The 16502-nt window shown below is 40.1% G+C and overlaps 1 protein-coding gene across 9 annotated transcripts in view; it reads left to right on the top strand.

Moving 5' to 3' along the window:
- Positions 1-16502, top strand: part of Utrn (utrophin) — a 485772-nt gene that overhangs the window by 375532 nt on the left and 93738 nt on the right. For all 9 annotated transcript variants that reach the window (XM_021224511.2, XM_005065869.4, XM_040758232.1 and 6 more), the window contains 2 exons: positions 9997-10265; positions 15213-15359. In XM_021224511.2, coding sequence (XP_021080170.1) covers positions 9997-10265; positions 15213-15359 — 416 coding nt within the window. The remainder of the gene's footprint in view (positions 1-9996; positions 10266-15212; positions 15360-16502) is intronic.

The raw sequence follows: 16502 nt of genomic DNA on the forward strand, positions 1-16502 counted from the left end.
AAGAAGTCTTGCTGTATTGTAATAAATTTCCTTCTAAAACTGAGAATCATAAAGAAATTGGGTTAAATGGGTATCATGTAATTATCTGGAAAACTCAGCTACCAACACAACCTATTCTGTTTAGAGATGATGCAAATAAATATTATTTTTAATGGAACTAAAGTTAGGTTAATAATGGTAGGAAATTTAGAAAGCCTTATATTCATCCTCTTGAACAATGTGGTATAATGTCATTCCAGGAATCATATCAACACATTTTTTCCTTTTAATGCAAAATAGCTTTTAGCTGATTGTTATCACCCACTTTATAATGGAATATAAATTTCTTATCATTTGTATTTTTCTTCCTACTTTTTAAACTGTTTTTGTATTCATTCTTTGAACCACATGAATTTGTTAAACAGATTGTAAGGTAGCATTCTTCATTAAAAAAAAAATAACACACGGGCCAAGAGCATCTAGCATTGCTGACCAAGGTCATTGAGGTAATGAAGAGAAGATGCAGGACCAGCATTAAGCTTGTAGTTATTGACCTTCCTTCACCCCTGGGTTTTCACTGGCTCCTGGCCCATCACTGCAATTTCATCTCCTCCATCTCTGCTCATGCGGAACCCTCTGGCCACTGACCTCCTCACTCCTTCTTGACTCTCCCTGTCAAGAACCTCTTAGCCTTGCACACATATTTCCTGGTTCTTCTTTGTGCTGCCAACTTCCCCTTGCTGTGCTCAGACCTGCGTCTGAATTCCCATGCTGTGTCAAGGACCTGCACACTATGGGATTCACAGCCACAGGCAAACTCCGCCCTGCCCAGTACCTCCCTCCCCCCATTCTCTAGAGATAGCCAGGGAATATGGCATTTTCCCAACTGTTCATCACTACAAATGATAATAATGATTAACATATTATAAAATAGTATGTTATTTTGTTCTTTAATTTCCCCACAAATCACCTTTATAACTAATTCCAGTTAAGACCTTCCTGTTACTGTGGCTACCATTTCATGCTGTTCCCAGAATCACTTTTGTTTCATGAGAGGCAGTCAACTTTGCTTCACTTAAATGATATTTTGCAAATTGTCATAGAAAAATATAGTTCTTAATGTCATGTGTTTATGTGTATATAATTGTATGTTGTGTGTATGTTAATGATGCACATGTAATTAATTGTATGTGACTGGACCTGGAATTAATGGTCAATAATCATCTTTTCAGGTCAGTGTTTCCTCCTTGGTTCTTTGAGATATATATATATATATATATATATATATATATATATATATATATATATATGCAGTATTGGTTTTTATCTCAGGGTATGCCCATATTCCATATTCTTTGAAATACTAAATGCTTCATGAAGTTTCCAGAAGTCAAATAGCAGCAGTGCTTCTCTCTAATGGGGACTCATATATTCTATGATGTGGAGCTGATTGCAAATTGGCCTGGGAAGGCTCAGATCACTGTAGATGGCTCCACCCCTCAGCTGGTAGACCTGGGGGCTACCAGAAAGTGGGCTGAACAAACCATGAGGTTCACACTAGTAAGCAGCATTCCTCCCTGGGCCCTGCATCAATCAGCTCTTGCTTCGGGTTCCTACTCTATTTGAATCCCTTACCTTGGCTTCCCTCAGCGACTGAAGTGTGCAACCTTAGCGGTGTAAGCTGAAGAAAAGCCTCCCTCCCAAGTTGTTTGTGGTCGCCGTATTTTATCTCAGCAATAGACACCCTGAGGGGAACGGACACGACAGCGGAGCATGGCTGCTCCTGGTGGGATGGACTGAAGGATGCTTATCCTTTGGAGAACAGCAGACAGATTTCAGAAGTAAAATCACATTTTAATCCTGTGTCAGTCCATCTCACACCAGCAATGACAAACTTGTGCAGGTAAAAGTTTGTGATCACTGAATGAGCGACGATGTGAAATTGTATAGTTTAATGAAGGTCCTTTTGTATGACTTCTCCAAGTAACTTAGGGTTCCATTATTTCCTTGTAGTTAATAAAATGAGGCCAAATTACGCATTACCTAACAGAAATAATTAGGCTATTAAAACTAACAGGTGGATTTTCCCCCTGGAGGCTTTTTTTCCTTATTTTCCTAATAATGAATTTATTAGTTCAAATCCCTTCATTGTAAAAGATAGACCCTCATGCTTCTAATGGGCTCCCATGCTTCCACGCTCCTAGACCCAATTGGCTCCATAACTGGGAGAGGAGGAGCAGGGACAGCACTGACAGCTGCCCCAGAAATGCCACCCAAGAACCTGACCCTCCTGGCTTCCTTTCTGACTCTCCACAAGTTTTCCTTTTTCTTTTTTTTTCTTTTTTTTTTTTTTAGCTTTTCTGTCACAGGGGAATTGTAGACTGCCTCTCTTTAGATCTGGGGCCTCGAGGAAAGGACTCCCCTCATTCAGGTTGAGTAACAGCTGTGAGGTTTTCTAAGATTGGCAGGCTCCCATTATAAGCCTGCTATGAACAGAGAAGCACCATCATAGAGGATGGGCAACCAAGAGATGTTCCATAGATGCTCATAGCAAGCCAGTACGTATCAGATGTGAGTGCAGGGCCAGAATCTGTCCTAAGAAGCCACCATGCTCTTAATTCCTACGACAACTCTCTGCCATAGCAGTATTTTCTACCACCCCTTTCACAGAGAGGAAAATTTAAGGTGGGCTTGTTCATAAGTCTGTGCAAGTTATGAGCATCTTTTGTGTCATTAAACTTGATGCTTGTAACCTCTGTAATATATATATATATGTAATATATATATATATTATACATATAATATATATATATCTACTTCTGTACTCCTCGGTATTTCTATATATCAAGTAGAAATAAGATTTCTTTTTCCTTTACGAAGCTTAGTGCATAATAAAATGCATAGAGCTCTTCTTTGTGCCCACTGTTGGATTTCCCTCACTGAAATATCATGCTGCTTAATAGAGTCACACACCAGTTCACCGATTCTCTGTTCCCGAGGGAGAAGGTGTTTAGGCACTGTTAGAATTTTCCTTTTTAATTTTAACATAAAATGTTGAAGTATAAGTAATTGCTTTCAGGCCTGTAGAGCACAACAATAATTTAATTAGCTTCCCGAAGTCCAAATTAGATGGGTAAAGTTGTAATGCATCAAAGGGCAAAGAAAACTATGTTACTTTCTTCTCAGTGTTCTAGACTATAGAGCAATACCCAGGTCCTCCCTCCCAAAATTAAAGTTCTATAATATATATGGGTATAGTGAACCAGTCTTGGACTAAGGAAACAACTGGATTGGTTAGAAATATTTTTAAAAAGCAAATCATTTTTTATGGTCTTGAATATCATTGCAATGAAATTTCATTTAATAATTTGGGTAATATTTACTGAAAATCCATTTAAATAAACAAGTCAGCCTTCATGATGTTGAGAAGAGAAGTTAGTGTGATGGACAACAACGTTTTTAATGAATTGCTTGCCATCTGGTACTTTCCCCAGTCAGCGTTGTAACCATCAATAAAACACATTTGCCTCATAAAAGATATAGGGACAATTTACAGGGATGTATTTTATGGGGATCTACATCTGGGATGTTTCTTTCTAGTTTTAGTATAAAGGGCAGGAAAGCACTACAGTCCTTGAATAGGGTGTAATACTTTTGTTATTGTTGCTTCTCAGTTGAGAGCTGGAAACTTCTGAGGTGTCACTGTGGCTTAGAAGATTCGTTGCCAGCAAAGGCATAGATGTTCCTCTTCAGCTAAACGTGCTGTTTATTTCAGCAGTGTACAAACGAAAGGCATACTTAACTTCTTTCATAAGAATGGCTAAGCTTGGGTAGAAAGCTCTTGAAATTTCTGAGTTATAGATGACTACCATCTGTGTGTGCCTGGGAAACATCACAGGGTGTGGGGAGAAATGGACATTAATGTGGCAAGAAAGAGACTTAAAGATGTGACTTCTGTCCTTGGATTCTGTGTGTGTGTGTGTGTGTGTGTGTGTGTGTGTGTGTGTGTGTGTGTGTGTGCGTGCGTGCACGCACACATGTGTTTGAGAGGGGCCGGAGACAGAGATAAAGGGGAGAGAGAAAAGACTGGCAGACACACACAGAGGAGATGAGAGAGAGAGAGAGAGAGAGAGAGAGAGAGAGAGAGAGAGAGAGAGAGAGAGAGAGAGAGAGAGAGAGAGAGAGAGAGAAGGAGGAGGAGTTTGTGAGTGGACATGTGTGAGTATGCCCATGAACACAGAGGGCAGAGGACAGCATTAGGCTCAATGGCTTCTTCAGCTCAGTTTTTGAGAGTCTGTCACTGAGCCTGGAGCTAACTGTTAGGTAGACTCTGGTTGCTGAGCTGGAGACCCTCCAGTCCTTCCCTCCTGAGCACTGGGATTGCATAAATGCTGATACACTCAACTTTCTGTGTGGGTGGTGAGGATCCAAACTCAGATTCTCATGCCTGTGGTGAGCATTAATGACTAGACCATCCCCCCCGACCCCCTCCCCGTCCATATCCATTGATGTTTTTTTTTAAGAAGGGAAAGAGAGTAGGATAGGAGAATTCCTACAGCTGAGAGTGTGGTAGAATTCCTTGTCCTGTGGACACTGATATTCTCAGCATCTCTTCTCCCGGTTTAGTGCCATACCCTGGCATTGGTGACCTGCTTGTTGCTATTCAGTGTGACAACAAATAAATCATGTCAGAATGAGGACATTCGGGGAAGACACTGCTGCAGAGAGTCTGGTTGCTAGCATGGACCTCACTTTTCAATTTAGGTTCTCCTGCCCTCCTGGTCCTTTGCTGGGTGTGCATGCCATTAGCATCTCCTGTGCTCTAGCCTCGGCTCAGTACTGGCTTTGTTCACTTTGGTCCACTCTGCAGGAAGAATGAAGTCTCTGTTACCTCCAGTGATTTTCTAAGCAGATGTGCCCTTAGTGAGTGAGATTCCTGGCCCTCAAGGTTGTCGGCACACCTGTTTCCTTCTCATGCCCCACCCTCTTTAGTATCTTGCATTTTGTGATCTTTGGAAGGTATTCTCTACCTCTCCTTTCTTGTGTTTTTATTTCTATTAAATGTACCTTCATCTTTTCTTCCTTTATTCTCATTTCTCCTCTTTTTCTTGCTTTTGGATTTGCCATACTACCTTTAGCCTGTCCTCATTGAAAGATGAGGGTTACGAATCTCAGACGCCTGTAGTTATTGCCATCCTTATAATTTACTAGATGAGAATCATTAGAAATCTTAATCAACTGAGGCTACTTGATAATTTTGTGATCTGGTTCGTAATGAACTGTTGTCATGGTCCTCTTAACCGCTGATGGAACATTTTAGAGAGATTAAGTTGATTTTGATTATTTAATCAGGATATTTGAGAGTGAGAATAAAATAGTCACCATTATTTTAATCAGAAACACCTTTTGTTCATGAAGAGAGTTCAGGGACTGTAAAGAAAGGAAAATAAAGAGATACTGAAAATGTTAACCTCAGTAGGCATTACTACTGCCAGCATCCCGAGGAGTACCACCCTTTTGGTATCTCCACTAGGATTAAGTTAGATCTCATGTGTACCACAGTAAAGAATTCCATGATGATCCAGAATAAGGCAATGTATTAAGTGACCTTATTTAGTATTTGGAAAGACATGTAGGAAGAGAATAGTACTCATTTAAACTGTGAATGTGGGCTTAAGGGTCATATTCAGGTATCTTTAAAACACACACACACACACACACACACACACACACACACACACACACACACACACACACACACAATGTGATTTGCAACAAGGTTTAAAGATGAAGCCAAACTTGAAAGTGAAGTTTAAAAGTGAAGTCAAATCTATTGGCTCGTTTACTTTCTTCTCTTACCTTACAGAATTTCCTTTGGTGAATGAAATTAGAAAGTGGTTTTATGATTATATATAACAGTGTATCTGTTAGATTTGTTACAAACATTCCGGCCCTTGGTCAGCATAGTTCATTTGTTTACTTGTGATTTTTAACATCCCAGACCTTTTGTAGAACCTACATTATCTCTGTGGGCAACTTTGGTTTTATCTGTTGTGTTGAAGTTCCTTGAGTCTCAGCTATGCAAGCAAGAGAGACCAGTCAGATCCCAGAGTGAGAGATTTCTCTTACATCCCATATCCCCTGAATCTAACCCCTCTTCCCATTAAGAATCAGAAACACCAGTGGGCTAATCAACAGGGTTGATGTAGAAAATCTCTAGTGGCATCCAGACCTCCTCACTTAGAACTAGAACCTTCATTGAGGATTTACTGTGTGCTAACCGTGTGTGTGTGCACACTCACAGACACCGAGGGGGAAGGCGAGTGACATTTGAAGAGTTTTTCTGGTCTCAGAATTGTGGACAAATGTGTTTGGCTTTATCCTTCTGTTTCCCCTCTCTGGCATCAACCTCTGGTACTGCTTCTCAAATGCAAATTAGAATTCCCTCTTATCACTGAGCTCCCAGACTGCCTGTATTTAGTGGCCATGTTAGCATGGATTGGACACATCAGCCCATCAGAGGGAAATGTGTCTTCAGCTGCGGAACCAGAGCATTAGTGTCTGTATCCCACTAAGCTATGGATGCTCTACTGACAGGATACTGGAACTACTGGGCAGTATGGGTGTCTATCCAGGGATCTCTACCTGGATAGGCCAAGTATACTCTAGTGTGGGTCTCTGATAGCAGATTCAAGAAAGTCCGGTTTTAACCCACTCCCAGCAGGGCTTCTCATACAAGACCAAGCTATGAAGGTCAAGATGCTTCTCCACTCAGGCTTGAGAATTTACTGAAGAATCTTTTGAAAATTTAAAGAGAACATTTATCCTTTGAGTTTCCAATGAGAGGATTTTGTTTTTAAAGAATGCAGTTATTTCTCTATAATTCTTTTCTACCTCCTTGAAGTTTCTTTCTTATTTTGCTGTCTTATCCCCTCAAATTGTCCTAACTTGGGGTTTCCCATGTTGCTTCATTTTACATGCCCTGGCCCTGCAAACATGGAAAGTTTTGTTTTCATTTTGTTTGTCATTCTGCTCTTGGCTTACAATAACTACTAAGGCCTGCTGCAGTCTGATGCACTTGTGTGAGGATTCAAAAGTGCTTAGTGGACACGGGGCTTCAGGGGCAAGCAGATGGTTCTGGAAAATGCTTGAGTGGGGATTATATGATAAATCAACAAAACAGAACAGCTTACACTGATGACAAAATCATGGCAGCCAATATGAGATATTCTGTCCCGGGATGAGGAGCTGTGGTTGCCTCTCTGTGTGATGTGTTATTTAGTGGTTGACTCAGAAACAGTTTTTACTTTATCCAAGGGAAACCACTGTGAGTAAGCTGTCCTTTCTGGAACAGGTGCGTGTCCCCCCTCCCTCCCTCCCTCCCTCCCTCCCTCCCTCCCTCCCTCCCTCCCTCCCTCCCTCCCTCCCTCCCTCTCTCTTCCCCTGTATCCATCTCCCTTTCTTTCTTTCTTTCTTTCTTTCTTTCTTTCTTTCTTTCTTTCTTTCTTTCTTTCTTTCTTTCTTTCCTTCTTTCTTTCTATAATAGCCATTAAAACGCAAATGCTTAAAATACATTCTTCGAAAAGCCCCAGTAACTTATTAACTAGTGCAGGTGTAACCCTTGTAAAAGTTACCCCATCTCTCCTGAGGCTGCTGGGAATGAGATTTTCACTTCACACATAACATTTTTATATTTGCGTAAAATATAAAATATAGGTGTTATATTTAGCATTTTACAGATTTCTTGAAGCTATAAGGATTTAAATGAGGGTTGCCTTTTTAATGGCTTTCTGAAAGCCCCTTACCCATGGAGTCTGGCAGTTCTGATGTGTCTGGCCATCTCTCTAGGCTTCTTGGCTTACTTCCCTGACTGTTCTTTGAAGTTGGTTTTTCACTTGTTATTATTATCTTTTTGGCTGATGGGGGGTGTCTAGTCTGGTAAATTTGAGTGTCCACCATTTTGATGCCTTCTTCTCTTCTTACCCTCAATTCACTTGCCAAGCAGTCATTTGACAGCCCAGCCCAAACTTTTCAGTGGTCTGCAGGTGCTGGGCTCATTTGTAGGTCATTTGGTTGCAGTCTAAGTATCAGTGGTTTAAACTTTTTTGGAAAATTAGGCAAACATACACAGTCTATCCACTTTAAATTGGCTTTTGGATCACACCTAAATGAGGACAGATAGGCAGGCAGATTTATTATGAGGATAGATGTTAAGGTCTATATATGCTCGCTTTAGTTCATCTTAGAACCAAGTTCATCTTTTTTTTTTTTTCCAGGTGGGAAGCTTTTTTTTTTTTTAATTTATTTTTCAGTTTAAATTTCGATAAGAAACAAGGTTGCTTCACAAGTCAGTTCCAGGTCCCTCTCCCTTTCCCTCCCCTCCTCCAGTGCCCTCCCCCCACAACCCCCCCATTATCCCCTCATTTCCCCAGGGAGGGTGAGGCCCTCCATGGGGGTGTCCATAGTCTGTCATTTCATATAGGGCAGGGCCTAGACCCTTCCCCAAGAGTTCAGTGTGAGAGTGCACCTCACATTGTTGGATGGGAGTCCAAAGTCCGTGTGTATACTCAGGATGGGTACTGATCTGCTGCCCAAGGCTCAATAGATTACCTAGGCCTCCTCACTGACACCCACATTCAGGGGGTCTTGATCAGTTGGATAAACTTTATTTCCCCAAAGGAAAATTTTGAGGCCAAGTAAAAATTGCTAAAGTCGTTCATACTAAAAGACAGGATGTTATTGCAAAAGACCTATGATGAATTGTCTTAAAACATTTTGAGTGACCAGTGATGGATGGGAGACTGTGTCGCTACAGCCATTCTGTTTCAAGAATTTGATACAGTATTCTGTAGACTATGAGACCTGTAGTATTTTGTTATGAAGGGAACTTTGTGTTTGATGATCTTGTCCAAGCATATCCATAGATACTTGGTCAGATCAAATAAATGTGCTTTTGATTTATGTTATTTATTTCTGGCTTAGGGTGGGTTTTACCCTACCTTAAGGCCAGGAGCATCTGTAACACATCTGTGGTTAACATGCTTTTTTTTTTTTAATCATGATTATGTATTCTTGACCTGTATCTCTGTGTCGGTGGGTAGTCCAGAAGATGTATTCAAATCAGCTAGATAGGAAAGCGGGAATCCCCAAGTGTGGGAAGTGATGGAGTCCCAGGCATTCTGTGCTGCATACCTGGTTGACCTGCTTTGCAAGTTACTATGTGCGGTTAGATTCTTTTGTCCTTGTCTGTTTGGGTTCACTGTTTCTGGCCCTGGGCTTTGGATCTGACATTGGTCACTGTATCTTTTCTTCACTCTGGACTGTCACTCTTCCCACCAACCCCACATTGTGCCTGCCCTTTCTTTTGCAAAGGCTTAGTTTATTTCTTCTTCTCAGGCAGTCCTCTTGGCTCTGTCAAGGATGGTCCTTGTAATTTTGCAGTCTTCCTGGATTTAACATTCTGCTTCTGTAGCTCTGATCTTCAGGAAGTGCCTTTATTAAAAATGAGCAATCAAACAAATCCAAGGATGATGGAGTCCTTTAGATGTTATATGCCTTGAGTTTGTTCTTTAAAGAAGCACGATAAATTAATCTCATAGTCTGGGAATTTTTCTTCATAACTTACAGCTATACTCTGCAAATTATGCTTCTAATTTCTCTTGAGAACAATGAAATGAAAAACTGTCTTTGGGTTCTTACATAAGTAAATTTATGGTAACAGAAAAATGTTTTCTTTCTTGAGTTGTCTTGCTACATTTCAAGACTCAAACGTGTCAAAGTACTGTCATTCAGAACCATTTTCTAAGCTGAGCAACCGTTTTCTTCTCCTTTTGAGTATGTGTTCAGATCTAACTGTACCTTACTGCTAAAAGTAATTTCTTCTTTCTTTGACCATTGTAATTCAGCCTCTGTTTACCGTAGTAGCCCTTTTAAAGGTGAGATCCACACTTGGATATAAAGGATGAATGACTACATGGCTGGACATCCAAGCTGTACCTTCTATTCTTTTAATCACAGAGTTGACTCCCGAGGAGAGAGCCCAGAAGATCGCCAAAGCTATGCGCAAACAGTCTGCTGAAGTCAAAGAGAAGTGGGAGAGTCTAAACGCTGTGACGAGCAACTGGCAGAAGCAAGTGGGAAAGGCCTTAGAGAAGCTGCGAGATCTTCAGGGAGCCATGGATGACCTGGATGCAGACATGAAGGAGGCTGAGGCTGTGCGGAATGGCTGGAAGCCTGTGGGAGACCTGCTCATAGACTCGCTGCAGGATCACATAGAGAAAACCATGGTCAGCACCATTGCCTTTGACAAAAAGTATTTAAGGAATGTTTTGTTGTTGCGTAGAACACAAATAAAGAGACCCACATATAGAAATCATTATAAGACATTCTTATAGAGCTGACAAGACTTCAGCTCCCCACCCAAGTCAGGAATCATGGCAGATGTTTTCCATATGTGCCATTCTCCCAGAAAACTCTAAGGTGGCTTTTATGATAATTCAGTTTGTTTAAACATTTCTAAAGTTCCAACTGGGTATCCCTAAATAGTGTAGATTAAGTTTACCTATTTAAAATCAAACAAAAACCTCCCCAAACTTTTTAGATTCGCTTTGTTCCCCAATACGCCTCCAATTTTGTTTTCTATTTATTTGTTAAAGAAATTCAGTGTTCATTTTGTAATTATTCCCACGGCTGAGATTTAACAGAATTGTACCCATGTGGTACAGCCTGCAGGTTCTGTCTCCTAGGCGCTGGTGGTTGGATTTAGAGGCTTAATAAAAAAACAAACTGCTTTCGCATGAATTCTCATCTATAATTTCTATCTTATTGTCTGAATAAATGAAACATGAATTTACTTATAAATTCCTTTTGTAATCGGGAATTGCCCAAGGTTAAGGATGTTAATTGTATGGTGTAAATCCTCTTTAGTTACGTGTAGTCTACAACATCTTCAGGGAAAAAAAAGAAAGAGGAATGAAATTTAGGCAGTAAAAGACACAGATTACAACTTTAGAGAATAGCAAGGTGTGTATAATCGTGAATCATACCAGAGGATGAGCCATAAGAACCTCAGGAGGGATGAGTCCAATTCTGTCTGTCATGCATGGAATTTTTATTGCAAAAGGTACACACATCTTTTGTTCACAGGTACTGGGTAACAGTCTTCCTTTATATGAATGTGGCTGAGTGGAAAAACAAAACCTGGGAAATTAACTGAATACGTGGGCCAGTTACATGAGTAAATACTTGTCTGTATAGACACAGGAGTAGCAATGACGGTCATTTATTAAGACATATTACATGCCAAGAACTGTTCTTAGTCAGTTCATGTGGATAACTCTTTTAATGCTCACGCCATCCTAGCAAGGTGGGTATTATTTCATGAAAACAAAGCTGAAAATAATTGCTCAAGCCCACACAGCTAGTTGAGTGATTTTTTTTAAGTGTTCTTCTCTTTCACAGCAAAGACTTCTTTCATTCTAATGGTGTTAAACACAACCCTGACCAACTCAACTTTTTGAGCATAAACCCTCTAAATTTTAAACCCTTATAAGTTTAAAGCTTTGAAATGTAAAAAGAGTGTTAGAAAGTTTATGAGTGTTTGCCATCTTTGATGAATGTGTTTCTGGCTACTCAGTGAATAATGCAGGCCTCCCCAAAGCCCCTAGTATCATAAATACATTCCCCTGGATACATGTGAATTAAAATAGTCTAAGAAAATAGCCTAAGTGTTAGTTTATCAGCACAGCTTTTTCCAAAACTGAACACTTCTTATATTTTTTCCTACCTATTTATTTTAGGTAGTGTATATTTATTTGAGGTCTTCATCTTCATACCATTCGTGGGTAAATGCAACACCATTCAGCCAAGTACACAGCCCACTTCTTACTTTTTAGTTTTAGACAAGATCTTTGTAAGGTCCTGGGCTAGTCTTTAGTTCACTTAGTAGCCAAAATAGGTCTTCATCTTTGCAGCCTTTCTGCCTCCATCTTCCAAATAGCAGGGATTACCGACCTTTGCTATCAGGCCTGGCTTAATTTTAAACACTAAAGAATCTTTTAGTGCCTTACAATATGCAAATAGTAACAAACTATAACAACAAAATGCTTCTAGACTGGAATGGGAATTTACCCATTTGAATTTGAAAGTATCACTTTTTAATTTGGGATGATTAGTGTTGAGAAAAACAAAAAATTATATCTAGATAGAAAAATCCAACAGTTTGGGAGTTGTTAGTCTTATTTAAAATCATTCTCCTCTCCAGCCACATCCTTGTGCTCTTAATCTGCTTAAGAAGGAAGAAGAAGAAGAAAAAAAAACAATTAATAGTCTAAGGGGAGAGAATAAATTGGATTGAAGTACTTTTACGTCTTAGGAAGTGAAAGATTAAAAATTCAAGCCTCACTAAATAAAATAAATTCAATGTCTGATATTTTACATGTGCCCTAAAGTACATCCCATATCTAACTGAAGCTGTATGGGGAGGCAAAAATTAAGTACTAGGAATTCCTAGATAACTGTAATGTGTCAAAGCAGTGATTGAAAATTAGAGCTTCAGGAATAGCAATAATTTCAGTTGCTAAAGATATCCTTAATAATGTGTTTTCTGTGTATCCACCTTCTAGTTGCAGATGGCTTTGAGACACACACCTGCCAACAGCCTAACGAACACCTTTGATAGTAGCAGCTGTTTCTGTTTTTATAGCAACGAGGGCCATGTAGACTCTTATTCTCTTATAGGAAAGTGCAGTCAAAACATGATAGATTACTTCTTTATACAAGAACACATGGCAGTTCTGAGCCCATTTATAACTCAATTTATTTCAAGTCCCTTAATTTGGAAAGTCTTAAAAGGCAAAAGATAAACTTCCTTGATAGAAAGGTTCCTTGTTGCCATAAAACACCTCACCATAAAAGCAAACACAAAGCCAAAAAGATTTTGCCTGTCAAAGTTCTTTTAATGTTTTCACCTATGGCTTGTTATGGGGGGGGGAGTGAGGGGGAGGATTTTTACACAGTAAAAATTTAACCTTCTTATTGTTCATTAAGATAAAAAAAATAACAAAAACACCTGTCTTGAAGGTATGGTCTAATTCTAAAACATTTTTACCATCTGTTGAAATAAAACTGGTTATTTAAAATTATAAAGCTATCAAATAGCATGTTAATCTTAATATTTAAATCCTACAAGCTAAAAGGATGTTAATTTTAAAAACTGGAGCCAGTTTTTGGGTCTTCGTGGGTAACCATGAAAGAGAGTATTATTGTTACATCAAGCTAATGTCATGGTTGCAAACCCTAGGACACCTGAGTTCTAGCATTTGTCCAGATTTCCTTTGAGTCCATACTGAAAAGCTCTCTGTCCTGCCCTAACCCACACTTCTCTCTGTCCCCCACATCTGTGTTAATTGTTAATCCTTTGCACCTGTCAGGCCTGTAACCGTGTGACTGCGTGTCCACTAACTGGATTTGTACATTGGTCTGCATGCACACATTGGGCCACCTTTGGATGTCCAACATCAGTAGGAACAGAGAAAAACCACTGCAGATCAGAACTCTTTCTCTTTCCATCTTGTAGCAGGCTATGTGTGGTTTGGAGCTTCCTTTCTGTTATCTTGTTTTGATACATTGGTATCTGCTGAGGTTGGAGGCAGAACTTGCTAAACATATGTGGGTGTCCATGAATTTCAATGTCATTTATACACTGCTGTCTCTGACACCTTGATTTTTCCCCATGCTGGTATCAGGGTCTCTTTTGGTGGTTTGCTCTTCTACTCTCCTTTGAACTTAACCTTCTACCTTTGGCCATAGTCGAGGATTTTAAAAGACTAAAGTGTATTCTCTGACTTACCTTTGAAAAAAATGATTCCTGAATATTGGGTTTTAGCAACCATTATGATTCAGGATAGATTACGGGAGCATGCAAAATTTTATCTCTGCCCTCTTGGAAGACTACTCATATGGTCCTAAAGTTCTGACATAAGACAGGCTAGCAAATGTAGATTCTGTTCCTTATTGTAACATCAGAAAGAAGCTTGATGAATGTGTGTGCGTGTGTGTGTGTGTGTGTGATGTGTGAGTGTGTATATGGTGTGCACAAAAGCTGAATGTAGGGATGTGTCCCTTCTCAAACAGTTTCCTTGAGACAGGACGAATGTAAATGTTAACAATGGAAGAAACTGAAATCTGAGATGTCTAGCAGTGGATCTGGAATGGCTGTGAGCAGTCAGAATAGCCCTGCCATGACACTTGGTTTGTGTGTTTTGATACATGTTAGTTGAAAGTCATGGTTGAACTGGAGACACCAAAGAGAAAGTCCCAGGAGTGCAGGGAAGGGGGCTCCAGGCATAGCTGCAGAGGTAAATCCCCTCCACGAGTCATTTCAGGATCCAGGGGGACTAGACAAAAACTTTGTCAGAGAAAGGTACCCGATGCTTTAGATAGGTGGGGTTCTGTGGAGAAAGTAGACCATGACTGGATCGTTGGTCTGTCTGTTTCATTGGTCAGTTGCCTAAACTTGTAGCTTTCCCTCTTCATATGCTCGCCCAGGCTATACACCTTTTACCAGTCTGCTCTGCACCCAGCGGTAGCAGGTCAGCTCTGAGACTCATCCATATCCTTTCCTTTATCCTCTGCTCTTCCTGCCTCTCCCCTATGTGCACAGTGTGCTCCCAGTGGGATGCAAGCAGCAAGCCATCAAACTTTCCTCTCCATTATCCAATAATCATAGGTTGGCGGATGGGGGATGCCCTTCTGTATGCGGAACCAGGCAGAACAGAAACCTCTGTGCACATGTGGTAATGAAGAAAGTTGCTGTCATTAGCCACCTAACCTAAGCATGACTGAGTTCAAGTCAACTTGTTGCATCAGGTGGAAAAAAAAGCAGTAAGGTAGCCATGTTATAATAGAAACAAAGGCGAAAAGTATGAAAGTAAATTAAAGTGGGCCATGCAACAATTAGTCCCATGATTTGCACATAAAAGATACTAGACAAATGCTTATTGGCTCAAATGAGTTTGCAGCATGTGCTTTCTCTTTACACACACACTTAGATGCTCAGGGAGTATCTGGCTGTATGGTTCACTAAAGGGCTGATCCAGCCAGCTGCTGCCATGCAACATCTCTACTTGATGGTCACACAATGGCCTTCCCACCATCTTTGGTGGGAAGACGGCAACTGTGGCTCTTGAGAGAGTCTCTTCCAGTGACATTTCAAAAACTCTCTTTTCTACCAGGCGTTCAGAGAAGAAATTGCACCCATCAACTTAAAAGTTAAAACAATGAATGATCTGTCCAGTCAGCTGTCTCCACTTGACCTGCATCCGTCTCTTAAGATGTCTCGCCAGCTGGATGACCTTAATATGCGATGGAAACTTCTACAGGTATCAGCTCAGCCCCTTCAGTATGCTATCTAACAATTGCACAAAAGATCAGGAAAGGCCGTCGAAGTGTCGGGAGGCTGTACAATTGTTCTTGTGCATTTAGTTTCCTAGTGTAGAGACCATCCCATAGACTGCACAGACAGAAGCCGTTGGATGGTCTTTTCAACCCATCTCACTTCTAACATGCGTATTATGTCTTCTCTCTCTTTGCTGTAGTATTTGATAAGTGTTTAAGTATTTGATAACGAATTTAGGAAACATGACATCAAGTATTTGTCTTTCTCTATGTCTTGAACCCAAGGGCATCATTTACGTATGAGTTTGATTTTTAGCACAATTTATATATACTTTCTGTATAATACTTGTAGAAACTTACGTGAAATCCATTGACTTGTGGAAATTGGAACCTAGCATCTGTCACAGAAACATTTGTCCTGTAGTGACTTGTAACAGAATAATTTTCTTATCTTTACCATGTATTCCTTTTCTTTTGGAAGGTCACAAAGCTTTTTTTCCTCTGTCTTCACATCTCTCACTGTTCCTCACCTTAGCTCTTAGAGCCGGCCTTCCCAAAGGCAGTTGTTTCCATGGCCTACGTTAGGCTCCAGACTTGTAGACCTTACTTGTAGACTCCAGATTTAACTGAGCCAGGGCTTGCAAGTGTTCCAAGGTGTGGGCATTGGCTGGCTACTGCTCATGCCAGGCAGGAGTTCTCGATGCAAAGGAATACAGCCTTTCTGCTGAAAATGAACAGGGGGCCATATGACTAGAGTGTGACAATAAATTATCTCATTTCTCTAAGATATGATACCTAATAAGACAAATGTGCAACTTCATTTTATTTTAAAAGTATGATATGTTTTATGTTACGGTTCTTATTAATCCAAGTATCAAAATATCCAAGGAGGTCATTGAGATGATTCAGTAGGTCAATGTATTTGCTGACAAACTGAAGTCTGTTATCAGTTACCCCCATGGTAGAAGGGAGGCACCAACTCCTAAAAGTTGCACCATGACTCCTGTGTCCCACACTCATCCCAGAATATTTTTTAATTGAATGGTGCTTAATTTCTTAATGAAACTGAAGATGTGAATATTCAGTATTTGACAGCCTTTCCTATTGTTGTGATGAATGCCAATAAT

The sequence above is a fragment of the Mesocricetus auratus genome, unplaced genomic scaffold (genome assembly GCF_017639785.1).
Source record: "Mesocricetus auratus isolate SY011 unplaced genomic scaffold, BCM_Maur_2.0 Super-Scaffold_100018, whole genome shotgun sequence".
NCBI lineage: Eukaryota > Metazoa > Chordata > Mammalia > Rodentia > Cricetidae > Mesocricetus > Mesocricetus auratus.